The sequence below is a fragment of the Passer montanus genome, unplaced genomic scaffold, assembly GCF_014805655.1.
Source record: "Passer montanus isolate IOZ18808 unplaced genomic scaffold, ASM1480565v1 scaffold5, whole genome shotgun sequence".
Classification (NCBI taxonomy): Eukaryota; Metazoa; Chordata; class Aves; order Passeriformes; family Passeridae; genus Passer; species Passer montanus.
The window spans coordinates 14888873-14908573 of record NW_024369929.1 but is presented as its reverse complement, the minus strand read 5'-3'; the positions used below and the strand labels follow the sequence as shown (position 1 = coordinate 14908573).

General features: G+C 42.9%; 1 protein-coding gene across 1 annotated transcript in view; it reads left to right on the top strand.

Annotated features, from left to right (window-relative positions):
- The window catches only part of ADAMTS17 (ADAM metallopeptidase with thrombospondin type 1 motif 17), a 154056-nt gene that overhangs the window by 128408 nt on the left and 5947 nt on the right, over positions 1-19701 (top strand). The window contains exons 20-21 of the mRNA XM_039723597.1: positions 5653-5857; positions 9888-10040. Of these exons, the coding sequence (XP_039579531.1) occupies positions 5653-5857; positions 9888-10040 (358 nt within the window). The remainder of the gene's footprint in view (positions 1-5652; positions 5858-9887; positions 10041-19701) is intronic.

The following is a 19701-nucleotide window of genomic DNA, read 5'->3' as shown; positions in this document are numbered from 1 at the left end:
TCAACTCAATGGAGTAATTCTGGCAGAGAAGGCTGGGGAACAGACAGTATAGAATGAAAAGTGCTCTTTGGCTACTGCTAAATGCATTTACATCAAACAATCCAAGATGATTTGCTGGAGCAGGAGTTAATTTGGCATTATTTTCCACATGGAGTCATGAGACAGGTCCCTTAGGTTTGGTGTAAACACCCAGGCTGGCTTCCATCACGTTCTTTCCCAGTGCAATGTTTGACTCACCAACCTTGTGGTTGACCATTGCCTTGCTTTAAAATGTTACATGATCTGTGCTGCTTTGTTTTGAAGCTCTTCAGGCCAAGTGCAGTTCCAACCCACAGAAAAGGATTAGCAGGATAATCTAGCAAAATATTTAATTGTGAAATCCATTCCTCCTGCTGCCTGCTGTAATGATCTTCACAGTTTACATCGTGTGCTGGGAGCTGAGAAGGCACTGCCTTCCTGGAAGGGCAGGGAATGGAGCTAGAAACCAGTTGCCCCATTAAAGCTACACCTGCCATGGAGGTGGGTAGGGGAAACTCACTGCAGAGGAGCTCTGAGAGTGCTGAAATTCTGTCCTTTGGTGCCAGCCAGCAGGACACCTCCTCACACTGAGTCCTCCAAAACTGAGATCTGCTCGTCTGGGGGAGGAGGAGAGGGAATACAATGGCTTCCATCTAAAAAAAGAACTTCCCAAAGTATATGTAAATTATAAAACATTGTTCCATGGCTGATCTTATTGGTGGGAAATTGAAAAAAAAAAAGCTGTCAAAATGATAATCACTAAAGAAAAAAAGAAACCTGTGTGAGTGAAAGTTGGCAAGTCTGTTAGCAGAATGACTACTGTACTGGAAAATTACTGAGCACTGTTTATAAAGGCAATCAGACAGGAATGTTAGTCTTGGAGTCCTACTTTCAACATCAGCAGCTGTATTATTCTACTAGATTCCTTGTACTTTTCTCAAAAAAAAAAAAAGAAAAAAAAGGCAGGCAAGCCTTCTAGTGACTGGGTGTGGCACAACCTGTTCCCAAAAGACAAGATTCACCTGGTTGTTTTGAGCCCAGTGCAGCAGAGAGGTGGTGGAGAGCTTCAGGAGTGTGTGGGGAGAGGACAGTCCAGTAGCAGGGTGTCTGTGTGTTTCATGGAAACACAATTCCATTTGTAAAGAGACTTCTCTTCTACACAGTCGAGCATGAGCTTGGTTTGACAGCTGTAAGCAAAGTATATCTGTCAGTTCCACATGACTGATTCTCAGAAATCTTTTCCAGTTCTTCTTGCTAAAATTATCCAATGTAAAATCCTGGCCCTGCTGAAAGTTGGTCTGACTTTTGCCTAAATCAGTAGAGCCACAGTTACCTCCAGGTGCCTCAGAAAACTAAGAGTGACTTTGACATGATTTTGTATCACAAACTGATGCTAAAGACAAGCAGTGCTAACTGGGCATGGACTTATCCTCACCTGTGCATTAAACCAAAAGGTTTCCAATAAAATCTAATAGAAATAGAACCCTCACATTACAGCACTTTTGGATATGTTTCTGTCACGTGGCTTTTTCAGACATATTTTGTAGGAAGTTTCCTCTGATGCTTACTCAGCAGTAGCACAGGATATAAACTGGTTGTAGGTAAGAGCCAGCTCTAAAAAACCAGGTTTAAAAACAAAAAAAATGTGTTATTACGAACATGTCTTTGGTCATATCAGGCTATTACTGTGAAAACAGGGAAATAAATGTCACGGTAGCATTGGGAAGGCAACAAAAGCACCTTGTAGGTAGTGAGGGGATGTGTGAACAGGCATGGGTGTGTAGTTAGTGGAAGAGAACACACTTTCTGCAGGGCTCAGGGCAGAAACAACCAGGGGAAACGTAATGGGTTGCAATATTTACCCCAGACGATGTAATGGCTTTATGTTATAAGAGGCAGCAAATCTCTGAAAAGTGACCTCATGTCTTTTGGTTGCTCTCTCTCACCCCCATCCTTCAGCCTTGATCCATTGATCTTCCTAACATTTTTTTCCCAAATCTTTAGCTCCAAGCCCTCATTTGCCGACATTCATCTCCCCTGGGTTTATATACATTGTGCTGCAGGCAATTTTTTTTCTTAGAAAATGTGGGAGTCTTAGGCAAGCAGGTAGAGTAGATAATTCAAGGTTAAAAACTAATCCAAACCATAGAAAGATCAAATGATGAACTCAATCTCCAAAAGATATTTCAAGTTTGCTCCAGGGGCCTGCCAGAAGAGTGTTGCCAAAGCAGATTAGAAGAAGAACTCCCAATTCCTCAGAAGAGATACTGAGAGGTCAGAGGTTGAGGAAGACTCAGAAGACAAAGATTTAGAGCAGCCCTCTCAGATTGCATGTCCTGCCCATCCCAGCTTTTTGAAGCTTTTGAAAATCACACCCTTCTGGGCATATTTTAGCTGGAAAGACAGCCACTGACTGAGGTAAAATCTCTGCTTAAAAGCTCATCACTTTCTTCCTGAATCTAACCACCAGCAGGGATCACTTAGCTCTTGAATCTTCTGTAGAGGTAAGATTACAAAAAATAATAATACCAGGGATGAAGGCATCCCTGTGGCTGTGAGAAAAATGAGTGTGCTTGTCACGTAAATCAGTGTTTGCTGGCAAAGTGAGAGGCTCTCCTGGGACCCCAGCTGGAGCACTCCCCTGGTCCCACAGAAGATAGGTTATAACCTGGGAGGGAAAGACCAAGCTGAAAAGAACTCTGGTGTCAAGCAATCCCTAAGATCAGCTTACAGGCTTAAAGTGTAACTGGAAGCCAAATGCTGTATGTGATATACACAGGGCTTAGTGTACAGCAATTAATTGGCTTAGTTAATAATACAGCCAGCCTGGGGTTTGGAGTTAGAACACTGGAGTTATTTTTGACATTGTCATAAGAAAAGTACCTACCCCTTTTTTAAAGAAAATCACCCTCTAAGTAGGTCTTGTTGTTAAACAAACTCAGGTGTGTTCAGAAGGTGTAATGACAGTGTAGAGACAAAAATCTACCTGTGCTGCAATTTAATAGTTACCATAATGTGATACTATTTGCACATCACCTTTTTCTCCCCTGTGTGTATATTACTTGCAGATAGTAATTCTGCTAATATCTTGCTGCAAATTCCTTCCAAAAATTTGAAGCTGGCGGAAATTTTCATCTTTAATCACTTTATCCATATATCCTTTGTCTTTCCACATTGGTTATGAACATTGTTGAAATATAGTTGCAGTGTTCCTGTGTGTCACAGGCACTAAAACAATATTCTCAGCTGCCTTTGAAAGAAAATTTGGGGGAACTGTGGGGGTTTAGGGCACTGCCAGGACTCTAGGTAGGACTCACCTTTACTTGTTTGCCTGATTGTTTTTACAAGTCATTGATTCAAGCATAGATTTCACTGAGAGGATGAAGTTTAGTGGTCAAAGTGATCATCCCCTTGGTGTTTTTGAAAATAACCTACTTTACATATTCCTATTATTTAGACATTTAATATCACTTGTCTCCTGGATGTGAAAGTAAAACCACCACTTCTTTTAGAAGAGCCTTTAATTTCTAAGTATTTTGATGGTCGCAGGCAGGGCAGAGTAGACTGTGAGGTTTCAGAGATCCCTTACAGCATTGCCCCACCTGGTTGGTATAACCACAGGGTTGGGATCAGGAGTGGATGTAGTGAATGGTGGCTGAAGATCTTTCCAAGGGATAAACTGGAGATTGTTTTCACCACAGACACATCTTTGTTTTGGTACCCTGGGTTCCAGCTCGTTCCCTATGCAATCATTCTTCTCATGATGATGGTAATATTTGTTTTTTCTGTGCTAATTTTCTAGCTGCACTCTGTCACGTCTTTGCTGGTACTGACTAGAGACCAGCAAACAGGGTGGAAAGAGGTGATTTCTCCCCTGCAAAAGAGCAACAAACAAAAAAAAATTAGAAAGGAATTGTCCTTCCTAAAGGGAAAACCATAACCTTTCTTCTTAAGGCATCTTGGAAATAGTTGGCATGCTGTTTGCTGCCCATCCTAAGTGCAAGCTCACAGCCAGCCTCTGCCAAGAATGTATTTTTATCTTTCTCCTTTGCTTTCAGCCCCTTTCCCTTTTTCTTCTGCCATGAGCTGTAGATCACAGTGAGAACACAGTGCTGAAGTGAATATTAGCTGAGTGGAGCCTGGGCAGAGCCCTTTCCCAGCCTTGTGACTCACACTCAGCTCATAAAGCACAGCCATTTCTGCCCCTCCAGCCTTTGTCAGGGGGTTCCTTCCCCCAGGTGGATAATTCCCTCACGTTTGCTCCAGCAGGGCAGATCCCAGCTGATACCAAGGAGGCCTGGCTATTAATTTTCATCAACACTGATTTCTGCACTTCAGGGCTATTTTTGTCAGTCTTTCAGCCCTAGTATTCAATTTCCCAGCTGACATTTTCCCATTCCATAGGAGAAATACCAAGCCCTGGGCCACGGAGATGCACCAAAACTGCAGTCTGGAGAAACAGGTTTGGTGTCTCAGCAGCTGTTTTAGCCAACAGAAATTCACAGATGTGTCAGTCAACTGCTTTAATGCACAGGAACATTTGAGCAGAGTCCTGTTCCACAAAAGACAGGTGGCCAGGCTGCCCAGTCCTGCTCAAACCAAATGGCTTCTGCCTGCCCTGTCAGCACAGTCATCAGTGCTGTCACGCCAGTCATGGCATTCACAAATTAATTCATGACAATTGCAGCAGGTGAAGATGTTTCTACAAATGGTGCTGAGCTGATTTTCCCCCCTTCAGGAATGGGAAAATGGCAAACAGTTTTTTAATTCATTTCAGAGAAGTAGCACACAACACTTTCAAAAGAAATATGGTAAAGAAGTTGCTCTACCTAGATTACAGGAGTCTCCAGCAGAATGAAATAGTATTTCTCAGATTTTTGAGAAGTCTTGTTTGGACCACTACCATAATAGACAGCCCAGGACTGGGTGACAAGTAAAAGATTCATGGTGTAAGGATCCAGATCTGGATGACAGTGCTGAATAACAGGCCAGAAGGTCAATTGCCTGGTGAGAAAGGCATGAGAGCCTTCTGGTGCTCAGTGGCTGCAGTTATTGCTCCAGTCCCTCACTCCACCCAGGAATGCCTGTAATTACAGAGAACATGCTCTCACTGACAGATTGCAGGAAGCTAAAGATCGATGCTGCTTTTCTTTTGGAAAAAAATGCCCTCCCCTCCATCCCTCCTCCTTCAGGTCTTTCTTAAACATTTTATTCACTGCCTTGTAGCCCCACTGTGGTGCTTCCAGCACTTGCTGGAGTCAGTGGAAGACAGAGCGGGGAGGATTCCTCCTCTCTTGCAAGGAATGGTCTTGCAGGATGGTCTGCAGACAAGTCTGTCTCTATCTGAAAGAAAAAACCAGCTCCACTGCAGAGAGTGGGGTTAAAGGGAGTGATGCAGAGTTTGGGGTTTTGCCTGATATGGAGTCAGGAGGGAATATTCCCCTGCATACTGACACTGCTGCTTTACACACTTCAGCTCCCAGAGGGGATCAGTGAGCTCAGGGTGACAACAGCACGGCACCATCAAAGCACCCACAGACCCAGGAAGAGCTGCCCATTTCTCACTGGCTTTAAGTGAAGCATCATGTTTTATTCCAACAGTTTGCTAACATCTATCCTCTGGCTCCTTCCCAGGTGGGTGACTGGCCACTGGAGTCCCTGCTCTGCCACGTGTGAGAAGGGTGTGCAGCACCGGGAGGTCACTTGTGTTTATCAGCTGCAGAACGGCACCTACGTCAACACCAGGGACCTCTACTGCCTGGGCAGCAAACCAGCCACGCTGCAGAGCTGTGAGGGAAGGGACTGCCTGTCCATCTGGGAAGCATCAGAGTGGTCCAAGGTAGGAACTTCACTCCAGAAAGGAGCCAGACTGCTCAGAGCTCTGGATACACTGGCCTTTATCCATGCTTCTCATGGTCAGCATCCTCACAGCACTGGAGTACTCTCATCTGTTGAGATGAGCAGTGAGGAGCTCAGATTTGGTTTCCAGACCAGATGAGTTAACAAGGCAGGGTTTAGATATGCTCTACTGACTGTATCTTTCCAGCTGAAAACTCTGACCAAGAAGAAAAAATGTTTCACTGACCTGAGGCCAGAAGTGCAGTAACCCAGGGCTTCTGGCTCCGTTTAAATGTGGTGTGAAGAAATACCAGGCTTATCAGGCATCTGCATGTTACAGAAAATGGGCAGGCTTTGGGCCCTATCCAGCCTTCTTTGGTGTAATTCCAGGTAGAAGAAAAAGCTGATTATATTTTGTGTAAAAGATGCATCTAAGAGTAGTTGCAGAGTTAATAATTTTTTTTCCCAAGTGTTATGAATGTATTTCTGATGTAAATAATGGGAGAACTATACAGTTACCCTGTGTTTTGTTTAGCAGCTGAGTGGTCTGGGAGTGTGCCTGCAGTTCATGACCAGCACTCAGCCAGTACAGGGCATCTTTGCTGTACCCTGTGAGCAGCAGTCCTTACAGGATGCCCATGTTCACTTTGATATTGTTTGCTGGGCTCACCTGAGTGATGAGCTCCTTTCACTCTGGCTGCAGGGCTCCAGCTCATACCAGCCTCATTCCAGCCTGGCTGTCCAGCACCAGCCCTTCCTGTGGGAAGGATTCCTCATTATTCACCTCTGGAACAGGGAGCTCCTGTTTAAAACATTGTCAAAGAGCTTTTGCTAGATATTATTGTTAGAAATGTGCTTAAAAGTCACAAAGCTTAGGACAGAAGGGATCCTGAGGAGCAGTGCCTCCTCACAAACACAATGGGATTTATTGTGCACCTCCTGGACAGGAAATCTTAGTTTGGCAAGAGAGGTGATGGTTAAGTGAGAGCAGTGTTCCCTTTCAGTGGGGTGCTGGATCCTTCACTGGTGCATGAGATTCGTGTTCTTTCTGAGTTCTTTTGTTACAAAAGACGTGCACAAACACACCAAGGTTTTAGTAAGTTGTCTGGTAGGTCTTTTGTGTGTTGTAGACATTCCCCTTTCAGATGATGCCCTCTTTATTTCTTATAGCTAAACCAGCTGAACTGTTTATAGCTGAGATTAGGGTGCAATTCCTACCTGGTTTACATGTGGATTTTTTACTTGAGTCTTTTGTTAACAATCCCAGGTACTTCTGTCTCCCTTTTATGGAATAGAGTAAGTTACAGATCAGTGGAAATCTTCCATATCCATGACCACGTAACTCCTTTACAAATACATAGCATTTTTAGATATTTTTTTCAATAGCAGGTTTACTTTTCCTTTGATACATTTATTTACTTTTGTTGGGTCTTTAACTGTGCACTTGTGATTTAAAATTTGTTATTCTGGCCCATTTCTGCTGTTATGAAGCTCAGTTGACTTCAGCACACATTTGATGCTCTGCCTGTGTGAATTCTTCTCACACCTAGGACTTTCTTCAGTGGTAATCACTTTATTCCTTAGCATTCTAATCTGATGTTGAGGAATAAATATCACTGAAATTGTATCATTTTATAAATCTATTTTCTGATCTATTTTTTTAACTTCTTGCTCATGCAACACAGTTGACTGCACTGATGTCTGGTCCCTGGTCAAAAATGTGTGTTTTCACAGCAAATTCCAATGTAATCTTCATCATGGAAAAAATTGAGTTCCCCTTGTGTTGCCAAACACTTGAGATTGTTTTGGACAAAGTACTGCTCAACCCATTTTTAATGATAAAAATAGAGGCTGTCAGGAGAAGGTGAATGTTTCTACTGTTAGAGAAATAGAGTGGAAAAAAATATGGATTTCCTTCAGATAAAGGAGTTGTGTCTTAACTGCAAAGTTGTGTTGCTCCTTTGCAAAGCCTCATGGGATCTGACAAAGTAATTTGTCAATAAAATAAGACTTAATGATCTTGAGTGGACACACAGAAACTGTGTCTATTAATTTGTGGACTCTTTGTAAAATCTATGTATTAAGAAATTCTTCATGAAAACAGATGACTTGAGGAAAGGAAAAAAACCTCTTAAAGAGGGTGATTTATATGTGACCACCAAAGATCTGTTGGAAACCTTCTTGCTCATGCTGTTTTGTCTAGGAAAGGATATGCAGTATTAATCTGTGAATGACTTAAAAGCTGTGGGAAGAACAAACAGTTGGTGTTTTTCCCAGACTTGCTTGTAAAACCCACCTAGAGATTTCTCCTACTGTGAAAAATACTCCCACTTCAGCTTGATTTACTTTGAGTAAATTGGACCATTCCAAAGATTTTTATATATTGAGCTTTGTAGTTTGAGAGGAACGAGTGCAACCCTGAGGAGTCCACCCTGGGGCCTGAGGAAAATGATACATAATTTGGGAAAGTCTACCCAACTTGGGGCAAATTCATGGATTTGAGGTACCATTTAGGGAGCTCCAGCCTGGGATCTCTGGCAAGCCTTGCTCTCTGAGCAGTCCAGCAAAGCATTTTGTGGAATTCTGCAAAGCTGGGAGGAATTCACCCCCCTGTCTTAGCAGAACTATAGATTGTGCTCCTTACAAAGATGTTACATCCGTAAGGGGTCACGCCGTGAGCAGCACACAGTAAATTAAGTGGAAGGTTTCCCAGATTTTCAAGAAGTCACTTTGTAGTGCTGTGAAGTATTTAAAGGCATGTCTGTTTGCTTGCCAGCTCATAAACGCTTGTCATTCATGTCCTTAACAAGGCCAGCAGGTCAGAACTGCCTGGATTGTGTTTTTAAGACAGTTAGACAGGCATGCTGAGATTTGTCCATTTGATGTAATTTATATCAAGCTGATGCTTGTTTCCAGCATAGACCCCCTGGATGGAGAAGCTTCTTGGAACACGTTCAAAAGACCTCACAGAATATCTCATATCTGCACTATTTATTCAGTGTCAAATCAACTGTCTTTTCCCTGCTGGCCCCCTGAAGGGGAGAACTTGACATGCCAGAGGAGGTTAGTTTTTATCTCTGCTGGTACATAGATCATTTCTCCACCCACCTGTCCCCAGTGGCTCTGCAAGGCAATTTCTCACTCTTAACCACTGCAGTGGCATGAGAATGAGGAGCAGGCACACTGGCTGTGCTCAGGGATGGTGACAAAGTCTCAGGTGGCTGTGACAGCAGGTGCTCTGTTACCAAACTGGTTATTGAAAACAGAAATTTGGATTCAGTTTGTGCCAGTGTCCTTTTCCCACCTCATACAACCAAGAAAATCAAGAAAAATTCTTCATTAAACAAGAATTTCCAGCCATTGGCAAAGATAGCAAATGAGTGACCAGATATCCCTGCTCTTTAGAAGCTAATCCCATAGAGCCCAGGCACAAAAACATTGTGGATAATTTGTGCTCACCCAGTAAATATTTGTTTGAGTTTTCCAGAGTTAGGATAGTGATGGCAAATCAAAATGTGAACGTGATGTGTGTGTTTCACATGAGAAGGTGTGAGAATTGTGACTTTGCCATGATATGCACAAACTGTACTACAGAAACGTGTTTATAACAGTGGTCTCACGCTGCTGTGATTTAAAATGACATTTCACACCACCATTTATCACCCTTGATGTGGTCCATGATACATCAAGGGATGTGGCAGTTCTGTGTAGTGAATCTCAGTGTGTTCTTCAGTATGAATGAGGAGTTCTTCAACACGAGATTTAGTGGCACCAATTTTAGCAAAAGGCCAGCTGACATTTTTCAAAGAAGGTTGATTTTCAGAATTGCCATTTTTCATAAGTAAAATATTTCACAAGCAGTCCAAATTACTCATGTATGAGTGGCTTAGATTATTGTAATAAAACCTTATGGATTATCATTTTCCTCAGTGTTCATAACCCCAGCTTTTCCTCTGAGCTGTGTTACCAACATAAAAGCCATCATTTCTAAGCACCATGTAACAAAAAACCAAACCCCTGTTTTTTTGCAGTGCTCAGCAGACTGTGGCAGGGGAATTCAGAAAAGAACAGTGACGTGCACAAACTCCCAAGGGAAATGTGATGCAGCCACCAGGCCGAGAGACGAGGAGGAGTGCGAGGATCACACAGGCTGCTACGAGTGGAAAACGGGAGACTGGTCCAAGGTAACAGCAAACAGCTCGTGCTGTTTTCTTTCTGAGAGCAAAGATATTCAGGGTGCTGAGCTCCTGTCTGCTGTCTGCATTCATTTGCAGTTTAAATCTTTAGGAAGCAAAGGTTTAAGTGGTTTTCAGGGTAGTGTGGGATCTACACTTGTTGTCCAATCCTAGACTCATTCCAGCCAACCGAAATGAAAGAAAGGCTGGAGTTTAAAGACAGAGCTAAAACCTCAGTCCCTTCCTCAGGGACTTACCTTCACTTAGGCCTGTCTGAACTTTGTTTCTCCAGTGACATCAGTGGAATTAATTCCTGAATGCTGTGGATTAAACCAGATCAGAGTGTGCTCTGTATTTGCATTCTGATCTTAAAGTAATATGAGGTTTTGCTTGGGAAGGAGGCCTGGCAGTGTGAGAAACTCAGCCCTTGCCAGTGTTGTTCAGAAAGCATCCTTTACATTACTGACTTTGTGTTTGCATAAAGGACTAAAAATTGCCAGCAATATTATATTCCAGTTTGGTTTTATCTTATCTGTCTAACTGTGCTGTTCTTTAAACAGAAAACCTACTTTCTGTTCTGGAATGTACGGCATGTGCAGAAACCACTGGGATACAGTAGTTGCACTTTGCTTTCCAAAAACCCAAACTCCAGCAAGCAAAATCCAGTGAAGCAGAGGCCCAGGATGGGCAAATTGGCTTATCTGTGATTGCTTCTTTTTTTTTAAGGAATTGCAGTTATGTATATACTCTGTCATAGATACACGAATTTAGTGGTGTCAGTGCTGGAGAATGCAGGAAGAACCTGCCACATACAGAGTGTCTGTATTTATGCTGAGCCAGGAATTTATGTCACAAGATGTTTACAGTATTGAACATTATTTTATTCATAACCTGGCACTCAGAGTCCATGCAAGCTGGCCAAAACAAACAGTCCCCGTGTGTTAACAGGTGAAATAACATTATTTATTTATTTATTTATTTATTTATTTATGGAACACTAAAACATTTTGGCATGCAAATGGACCCAGGTTCTCTTGATAGGGAGGAATATGAAATAATTGTGTATTCACAGATTACGTGGATTGAAAGTTCAGTGTTGTGTGAACAGTTCCAATCTGATAAAGATGTTGGCTCACTGCTGGGAGGACTGCAGTCTTACACGGGTCACAGTAAACAGTGTTGTTTGATGGGTTTAATGTGTGCATGTGAGCAGGGCAGGATCAGTGCAAAATCACTTGTTATTTGTGATTCTTAACTCAGGATCAGGATCATCCCTGTGCAGGAGGGCACAAAAGCTTGTGTGCTGCATATATGGCCTGCTTCTGTCTGCAGGGAGCTTGTGCCAGTGCTCTGCTTCCCAGGAATTTCACCCTGTGTGAGTCCAGCAGGATGTTCTTGGACTTAGATTTGGTTTGTAAGGAGCATTTCAAATTCTAGACACATTGGTTAATTCTGACCGGACACTTAGGTCACACAATTAGATTCTTGTTCTCTGAGTAGAGGGGTAGAGCTTGCTAGAAAAGGGTAGGTACAGTTCCTAGAAGAAAATGTATTGTTCCAGAAACCCAAATAGCTGAAATGTTTAAAGTGGAATTCAGTTCTTCACAATTCCTGAGTGAAGGATTTTCATCATGAGGATCCAGAAGCTTCAATACAGGGCTTGGATTTAGGAGAGGAGTCTTTACAGCTATCAGTTGCTCTGGCTTAAAACAATTCCTCCTTTAAGGACAAGCACAAAGTCTGTAGCCATTAGCTTATAGTGGACTCTTTAAAATTCATCCTTCCAGGGCAAAATTCCACTGTAAAACATTTGTTCCCAGCCCTGTAAAAGTCACTGTGAGAGAGCTTTGCTGACTAAGATGGAAACTTTTTCTGTTAATACAAATTGATCTCAGAACAAGCAGCAACTTTGTGCAATTAATGTGTTGTGCATTTGTTGCTTATTGTTGAGAACCATCAGGGAAGCATGATTTAACTAACTGTGGTAATTATCACAGATTAAAATAATGGCCCTTGATGCTTTATGTGCAAACAGCTTGCCTGGTGACTTGGCCACTTAATTTCCCAAACCAATATCCTCTTTGAAGATGCTGGGAAGTCGTGCAAGAGAGAGGGAAAACCTCATTTAAAAAGTCAAGTCCAGATACAACTTGTAAATAGAGCAGGCTATTTGGGTGGTATGACAGTGTTATTTTTGTGTTAGTAGTGGCAGTATTTGTAGAATACACAGACTCTGGGCATAAGGAGCTCCCAGCAGCAGTGAAACCTCCACACCTACCCCAGACAAATTGAAGTTCTCATCTCTCATGTAGAAGAGGTGAGGGCTGGAGATGAGGCCTTGCTGATCTGAGACCTGCACCCACCAGCCAAACCTCATCCACTGACCTTAGCAACAGCTCTGTAGCCATTATCCATGCCTGAAAGAAGAGGGATTTTATCCCATTTTCTGTCAGGTTTATTTGCAGCTGTTCCTTGCTGTGTCCTGTAGCTTTTGGAAAGCATTTGGAGCTAATTGTCATGTTTGTATATTCTTAATATATTTGCAGCATGTTTCAAGTGTTGCACAAGAAACTGATATATCTGGTTCACTTTGCAAAGACATAAGGCCAAGTTTGTAAAGTTATTTTAAATGGCTCTGAGTTTGCCTTTGTTAGCCCAGTGCTTGAGATTAACAGACTGTACTGGAATTCCAAAGACAGAGAGTTGCTCTGTTACCACTGTTACTAAACTTGCAGCTTCGCTACACTGCTGCCACTTCTCTTTTAAACCCATTATCTTAAAGGGATATAAGCACTATTTTTTGCATTTAACTCAGCATGAGTGATACAAGTTTCATAACTAAACTGTTCCTGGCCCCAGAGTCTTCAAACCTAGTAGAAACATGAATTGCACAATGCAAGACCCACTGAAGGTGTTAACCTGAAATCCTTATTTTATTTTTGCCTGGATTCTTCAGAATTGCAATTCATTATATCATCCTTTTTTGTACATGATGCAATATACAAAAGGGAGTCCAAGCCATCTCCCATTCAGTCGTTTCTTCCAAGAGGAAATTCCACATCCAGTTTGCATTCAGTTAAAGAAACAAACATCTCATACACTCGTTCTGCTTTGAAATAGTTCCTCCTTGTTTGAAATCTGAGCTGTTAAATGTTCTAGCACCTGAAGCATTTTTACATTTTTGTTGTAGTTGTGCTGGTCAGAGGAACAAACACAGGTTGCTCAGTTTCCCAACACTGCCTCAGACTCCCAGACTGCTGAAAATGTGCCTTTTGATGCTTTAGCAAGACAGTAGTCCATTCTTTCGTGGTGAATTATATTTTTGCTGACAAACTTTACATCGAGGATTACATTCCTGCAAGAACAGTGTGTCTTTATGTGTGTGGCTCTCTGGGGAGCTGAGAGGACACACAGCCCAGCTCCACACCATTCCCTGCCCCAGGCTGTGCTGGAAGGGGCTGCTGCAGGACTTGGATTTGGCACTGGAGTCACTGGAAACGTGTCCCAGATGATGCAGGGAGCTGGAGGTGTTGGCAAGTTGTGGTGGTGACACAGATCTTGTGCTTGGAAGTGAGCAGCACCAGAGGCTGCTTTTTAGCCACCCAAGGCTGCCCCCATCCTCAGCTCTCTTCCCTTCTGCTACAGCAGTGATGTGGCAGGAGAAGATGGCTCAGGGGAGACTTTTTGCTCTCCACAACCACCTCAAAGCAGCTTGTGTTGAGATGAGGGTCAGGCTCTTCTCCCAGACAACCAGAGATAGCACACGGGAGGTTCCAGTTGGATATTAGGAAAATGTTCATCACTGAAAGAGTGGTTAAGCACTGGAACAGGCTCTCCAGGGAAGTGGTGGAGTCCCCATCCCTGGAGGTGCTCAGAAACCAAGCAGACGTGGCACTCAGTGCTAGGGTTTGGTGGGAAAGGTGGTGTTTGGTCAGAGGCTAGACTTGACCTTGGAGGTCTTTCCCAACCTTAATAATTCTTTAATTCTCTACAGGCCAAGGCTACATTTTTGAGTTCCTTTCCTCCAGTTGCCTTTTGGACTCTTCTAAGGTATAACTGGGGAGGCGAGGTTATAGAACAGAAGCAATTCTCCACAAAATTTTTATGGATTTTTCTTTATTTCCAGTTTTATTTAATTGTTTCTCTATTTCACATGCCTCAAATTCTGTCCTGACTGAAGTTCTGTATTTGGAACCAATAGCACAGAATGGTTCAGGACTCCCAGTTTCAAGTTTTGACTATTCTCCATTTCACTGGTGCTGTATCAGGAAAGGTGGAATTACAAGCCAGACACACAAGCTCCATCATTAGCTCTGACTTTCACAAGGGGCATTTTCAGCTCTGTGGGTGGAAGTTTAAATATAAAACTTCTGTCCCTCAGGCAACAATTTAGCTCATTAACCTATTATATTACCTAGCCCAATGAAAAGATTTTTTAGAAGAAGAAAGACACATAGAGGCCTTGTAGCATGTTGGCTTTGCCATATTTTTTTCTTTGCAGTTACAGTAGGTGCTCTGTAAATACTAAGGCCTGTATTAATCTCAGATAACCCAGTGTAAATCCAGGGTAACTGTCTTTCATTCTTCCCTACAACCCACTGGCCACGGGCCAAGGATCTCACTCAGCACACTGGGTCAGATATCAGTCTCTCTTACCTGAGGGTAAACCCAGATTAATTCAGGCACTTGAGTTAATGCAGGTTTATGCCAATGCCATGCAGAGCAGGATCTGACCTGGTGGGCTGTGCAGAATCTTTGGGTCTTGGGTAGGAACCATCACACATTTGTGCTCTTAGGAGAAAGCAAATCTCTGACACATCAAGCTGGGCTTCAACTAGCAGAGAAAGTAGAGGGAAAAATCTATTTCTAGCACTTCACATCTTGTATAACCTCCTGGCACAACTTCCACTGGATTCAGAGAGATTGAGCACTCCAGAAACTGGAAAGCCCCAGTAAGGATCAGCTTGGCAAAGTGTAATGTAAAACAACATTCTTGTTGCCAAATAGTGTCAATAGTGATAAAGCACATCTGAAAAATCACCCATAGCCACCTGCCCTCCCTGGACATCAAGAGTTGCCAATTCCTTTACAGAACTTGCTGAGCCTGTGAAATGCTGGAGATGGGTTCTCATCCCAGGAGGACATTAATGGTAGGGAGAGAAGAAAATAATCTAATTTCCTGAAAGAAAAATACTGGCTTTGTGCCAGACATTGAGGTGCTTCACACTGAAGATCAGCAGCCATTCATCACAGTGGGTGGTAACAAGGATTTGTAATTGCAAATTAATTGTTTTGGCAGGATTACAGGAGGTTTTATTCTCTGAGAGATAAACCCCCAGCCTTGCAGTACACCAAAAAACACGTTGGGTTTTGGGGCTTTTTTTCCAAAAATACAATCTTCCAGTGCCAGGAAGGCATATTTTCCAAGCTCCAAATGATTGGGAACATCAACAAAATCCTCTATGTGCCTCACTTTTAATGATTAATTCATATTACATAATAAGAAGAGTAAATCAACGACAGCTGTGGTTTGAGAGGTGTATTCAAAGCTGTTATAAATATAGAAGCAAAACTGTCCTTTGTTCTAACATTCATTACAAATTCATGGCTTGACCTGACATCTGTTTATGATAAGCTATGGACAACTTGGTTATTCTTCACAAAGGTCAGAACTAAGTTAATCTTCTTCTACCTTGGAGAAAATAACTTTTCTTGTTGGATTGAGAAAATACTCTGCAGGAGGGGTGGTAGCTTAAAACTGCAGTGGCACATCAGAGCTGACAGACCCTTCCCTGCCACTGAACAACTTTGTGATTTATGGCCTTCAGCAGCACTGGAAGGTTGTCCACAGGCCTCACTAATGCACATCAGTTGTTCTCCAGAAGGTGATGGAGCAGAGCTGGGTGGGACAGGAGAGGATTCAACAAGCTTTAGTAGGCAAATTCCCTGCTTCTGTGGTCCTAGACATGGCCAGGAGCCAGAGCATCTGTCCTAGACCTAAGTCCTGCCCCATGGGCTGCTCTGAGTTGTGGTTCCCTGTGGTTTGTGGCTCTGGCACACGATCACTGATGTGCAAACCAGAGCCTTTCTTCCCAATAGCTAAATCCCAAAGCACCCCTCCCTACAGGAGATGAGATCAAATGGCCCAAAATTGGTTTTACCAGCAAGGAGCACTTGGATCTGAACAGGGCTTCAATAAGATTAATCCCACCCTTCTGCTCTGTGATTGTCTGTCCCCACATCTGTGGAATATCTTTAGCTGTGGGCAGAGGTGGAAATGTTGCATCATGGCACTAAAACAAGGTCGAGCCTGTGCCTAGGCTTGGGCTAGGAGCCAGCCCCAGTGGATGCAGCTCTAGTTGGGAACTGGGCATGGAAAGGGAAGAAATGCTGACTGCAGAGCTGGCCATGTCCTTTCCCTGGGCACTGCAGGCCCCAGGAACCAAGTCCTGCTGGTGCCTTTCAGGCTGCTCCTTGTTTGCACAACAAATTGCACAGCTCATCTCCACTAGAGTTTCTGGGAACATCCCTGGTACAAATTATTGTGAAGGTTCTGTAGTAAAGGAGAATGTGCTGCAAAAAGATCAGATTGATCTGAACACTGAAAAAGATCAGTGTTTTGTTTGAAGTGGAGCATGCTCTGCCAGTGTTTCTGTCTCATATTCCAATACAGCCTCCAGTGATCCTATTAACTGGAAGAGTACTTCTCTTTTTTTTGATATTCTATTTAAAAGCCTGGTCCATTAAGTGCATTTTTTTTGATGGAGAGTTAAAGCCTTCCACCAAGACCAGTGGATTGGAAATGAAACTACATTGTGATTTTTTTTTTCTCTTTGTTTTTTAAAGTGAAAAAGGAGAAAGAGTGAAAGACAAGCCTGTTCAAGTATTGGCATTCATTTTCTCTGAGTTACTCTGAGATGTTACAGTGTCCAGGATCATGTTTTTGAAAATATGGGGAGTAGTAATTCACCATTTAAATTCTGTAGTATCAGTCTGAAGAGGATTTTCCCCTTGAATACCTACAGCACACAGTATGTACTGCTAGCAGGGACTGCTGTGATTTCCCAGTCTTTTCAATAACCTTTTGAGATTTATAATGACTGCCAAGGCATTAAGGTGACAATCTCCCAGAACACCTTTAAGGGGCAATGAGTACCAGTGTGACTGACTGTGCAGAGATGAAACAGTGTTAGCCAGCATCACACATGTCAGAGCTGGGTAGCTCCATGTCTAGAAAATGCTCAGGCAGGACTGAATGAGAGATGAGCAGCCTCTTGCTGAAATTAAAAAAATCCCAAAGCAGTCCTTAGTTTAATTACTTTCTTTAATAAATTGTGTTGGGGGAGCATTGATCATTAACTGATGAATAACTAATAGTAACTAATGATGCATTCAGTGGGGCTTCAGTTCCCAGGATGTCCTCTCAGGATAACATCTGGGGTGGGAATAGAGCTCGTGTGAGCCCCGAGAGCCTGGCTCAGCACAAGCAGCTCACAGTGCTGTAGGAGCAGGAGGGATTCTCCAGCATCCAGCCTGACCCAGGTTCTGTGATCCCATAGCTGTCCATTACTACTGGGGCTATTTAAAATTACCTTGATTGTGCCTTTTGCATTAGGTGTTTTTCACCACCAGGTCCTTGCAGTTGTCCTGGTGGAATAAGCTCTGGAGTATTTCCACTTTCTGCCACAGGTCCAACCACAGCACAAGTGCAGTAGGTGACCTGCTAGAATATGGTCCCCATGGGCAGCACTGTATCACCTTACAGCTCTGCTTGAGCCTGTTCTTGAAATCCAGTTTGAAACCTTGGGAGAAGTAAATTCTCCCTGATTGGAATATTGGATTAAATGGCATTTTCTCATCAGCATCCACCTGGGCTCCACTGCACAAGTACTTTAGGGGCACTGTCACTACCCAGAATATTCACGTGTTCAGCCTTTAATCTCTGAACTCTCTGTATACAATGGAGCTTTTCAGAATGGCAAAGCCAAGCTTAATTATGCAGTGAGACATGCTGGATGTGCTGGTCAGGTCTTGTTCCTTGGGGTCGTGCAGTTTGAAAGTACAGCTGTAGGCAGTTTGCAAAAATTGCTTCTCTTTTCCTGCTAAGATACTGTCACATCAGCCACGAGCATTTGCTGCCATAATTTATTGTTTCTTCCCATACTGAGTCAGAAGGGTATTCATTTTTTTCTTCTTGGCTAAATTAAACAAATCAGTCATTTCACAAAAGTTTCCAAATGAAAGATTGTTGTAAGCAAGACCAGATATGTTCTTTTACAGATCTGGGGTTCAAAAAGAAGGAAAAAAAAAAGAAAAAAAAGAACAAGGAAGCTTGAAAAACAGCTTACAGTTTGCTTTGGGCTAATTAGATCTTATCAGTGAAAAGACAGATACTTCTTTCTTTAGCATGATGCCATGGTGAAAGTTGACCTGGTGTTTATGAAAGCATATTGCACACTACTTTTCAGCTAGAGCTATGGGGTTTAAATGAGTGATCCTCATAAAAAGCCTGATGTGAAGGTGTGTGGAGCACTGGCTTTCAGAGCACACATGTGTGTGCTATTAAGGTCCCGGGAAGGGAGCAATTACAGGACCTTTGTCATTCATCTCAGATGCTGTGTTAGAATGTTTTTAATAGGAACTTCTCTTGCTTTCTTTCTGACTTTCATAGAGGCAAGAAATAAGACCCCCGAGGGGAAAAACACTCTACCCTAACGCCTCGAATGCTTGAACTCTGAAGTCAGTAAAGCATGACTCTATCTCTCAATATTGGAGCTTTAGCCATGGTGTTATCCTTGGCTTCAGCAGCTTCCAGCAAACTGGGGACAGACCAGTATCTTTAAACATCAGATGACTGCAGACTGATGAATAAAGAGAAAACCCCATCTTGCCTGCAGCTTGCTTATGACAGTCATGTAGAACTGGATCTCCCTCTGACAGATCAGCCCTCTCTGTACTGGAGTGTGTTGAGGATTGGCTGGAGGGATGCTGTGACCTGCTTCTGCTGGGAAAAATCTCTTACCAACAAAAATATTTACATCTATCCCTTGGAGGTTAGAAAAGTGACATTTCTGAAGGTGTTCTGGGGTCTGAAATGTATCCCAGCCCCCCAGGAGCCCTCAGCAATGATCCATTATCCCATTCAGTCCTGGACCTGTGTCTGTGCTGGTGAATCTGTACTTTTTCTGCCCCCATTAAGCCTCAACAGAGGGATTCTTTGGACTCTCTGCTGTGATGCCCAACAGCAGCCCTGCCCTGGTTTATGTCACATTCCCCTCTCTTTCTCTGCTATCTTTTGTAGACCAGGAGTTGATGAAGGCCCTGACAGATCTCAGCACTTTCTGTAAATTTGTTCTATTTTAATACCTAATATTCTCCTGGGGCATTTGCTTTCAAAGCAATTAGACATCTGTCAGCACCTTTGCTAGATTTCAAGCTTTCATATCAGTATCCTAAGGTGGAAATAGCATTCCAGTTGAAAAATCATAGCTTGCTCTTAAGGTTAGAGTTTTTCGGTGAGTAAATCTTCTTTAAGCTGTTGAATGCAGCTGCTGCCTTGACAATTTGTGAGTTTATTTCCTTCTGGATATCCCCACTGGCTTGCATGTTACTGCCAAAGAATGTGAATGCAGGCATTTTTGTCCTGCTTTTGCCTTCCTAAGCAGTGTTT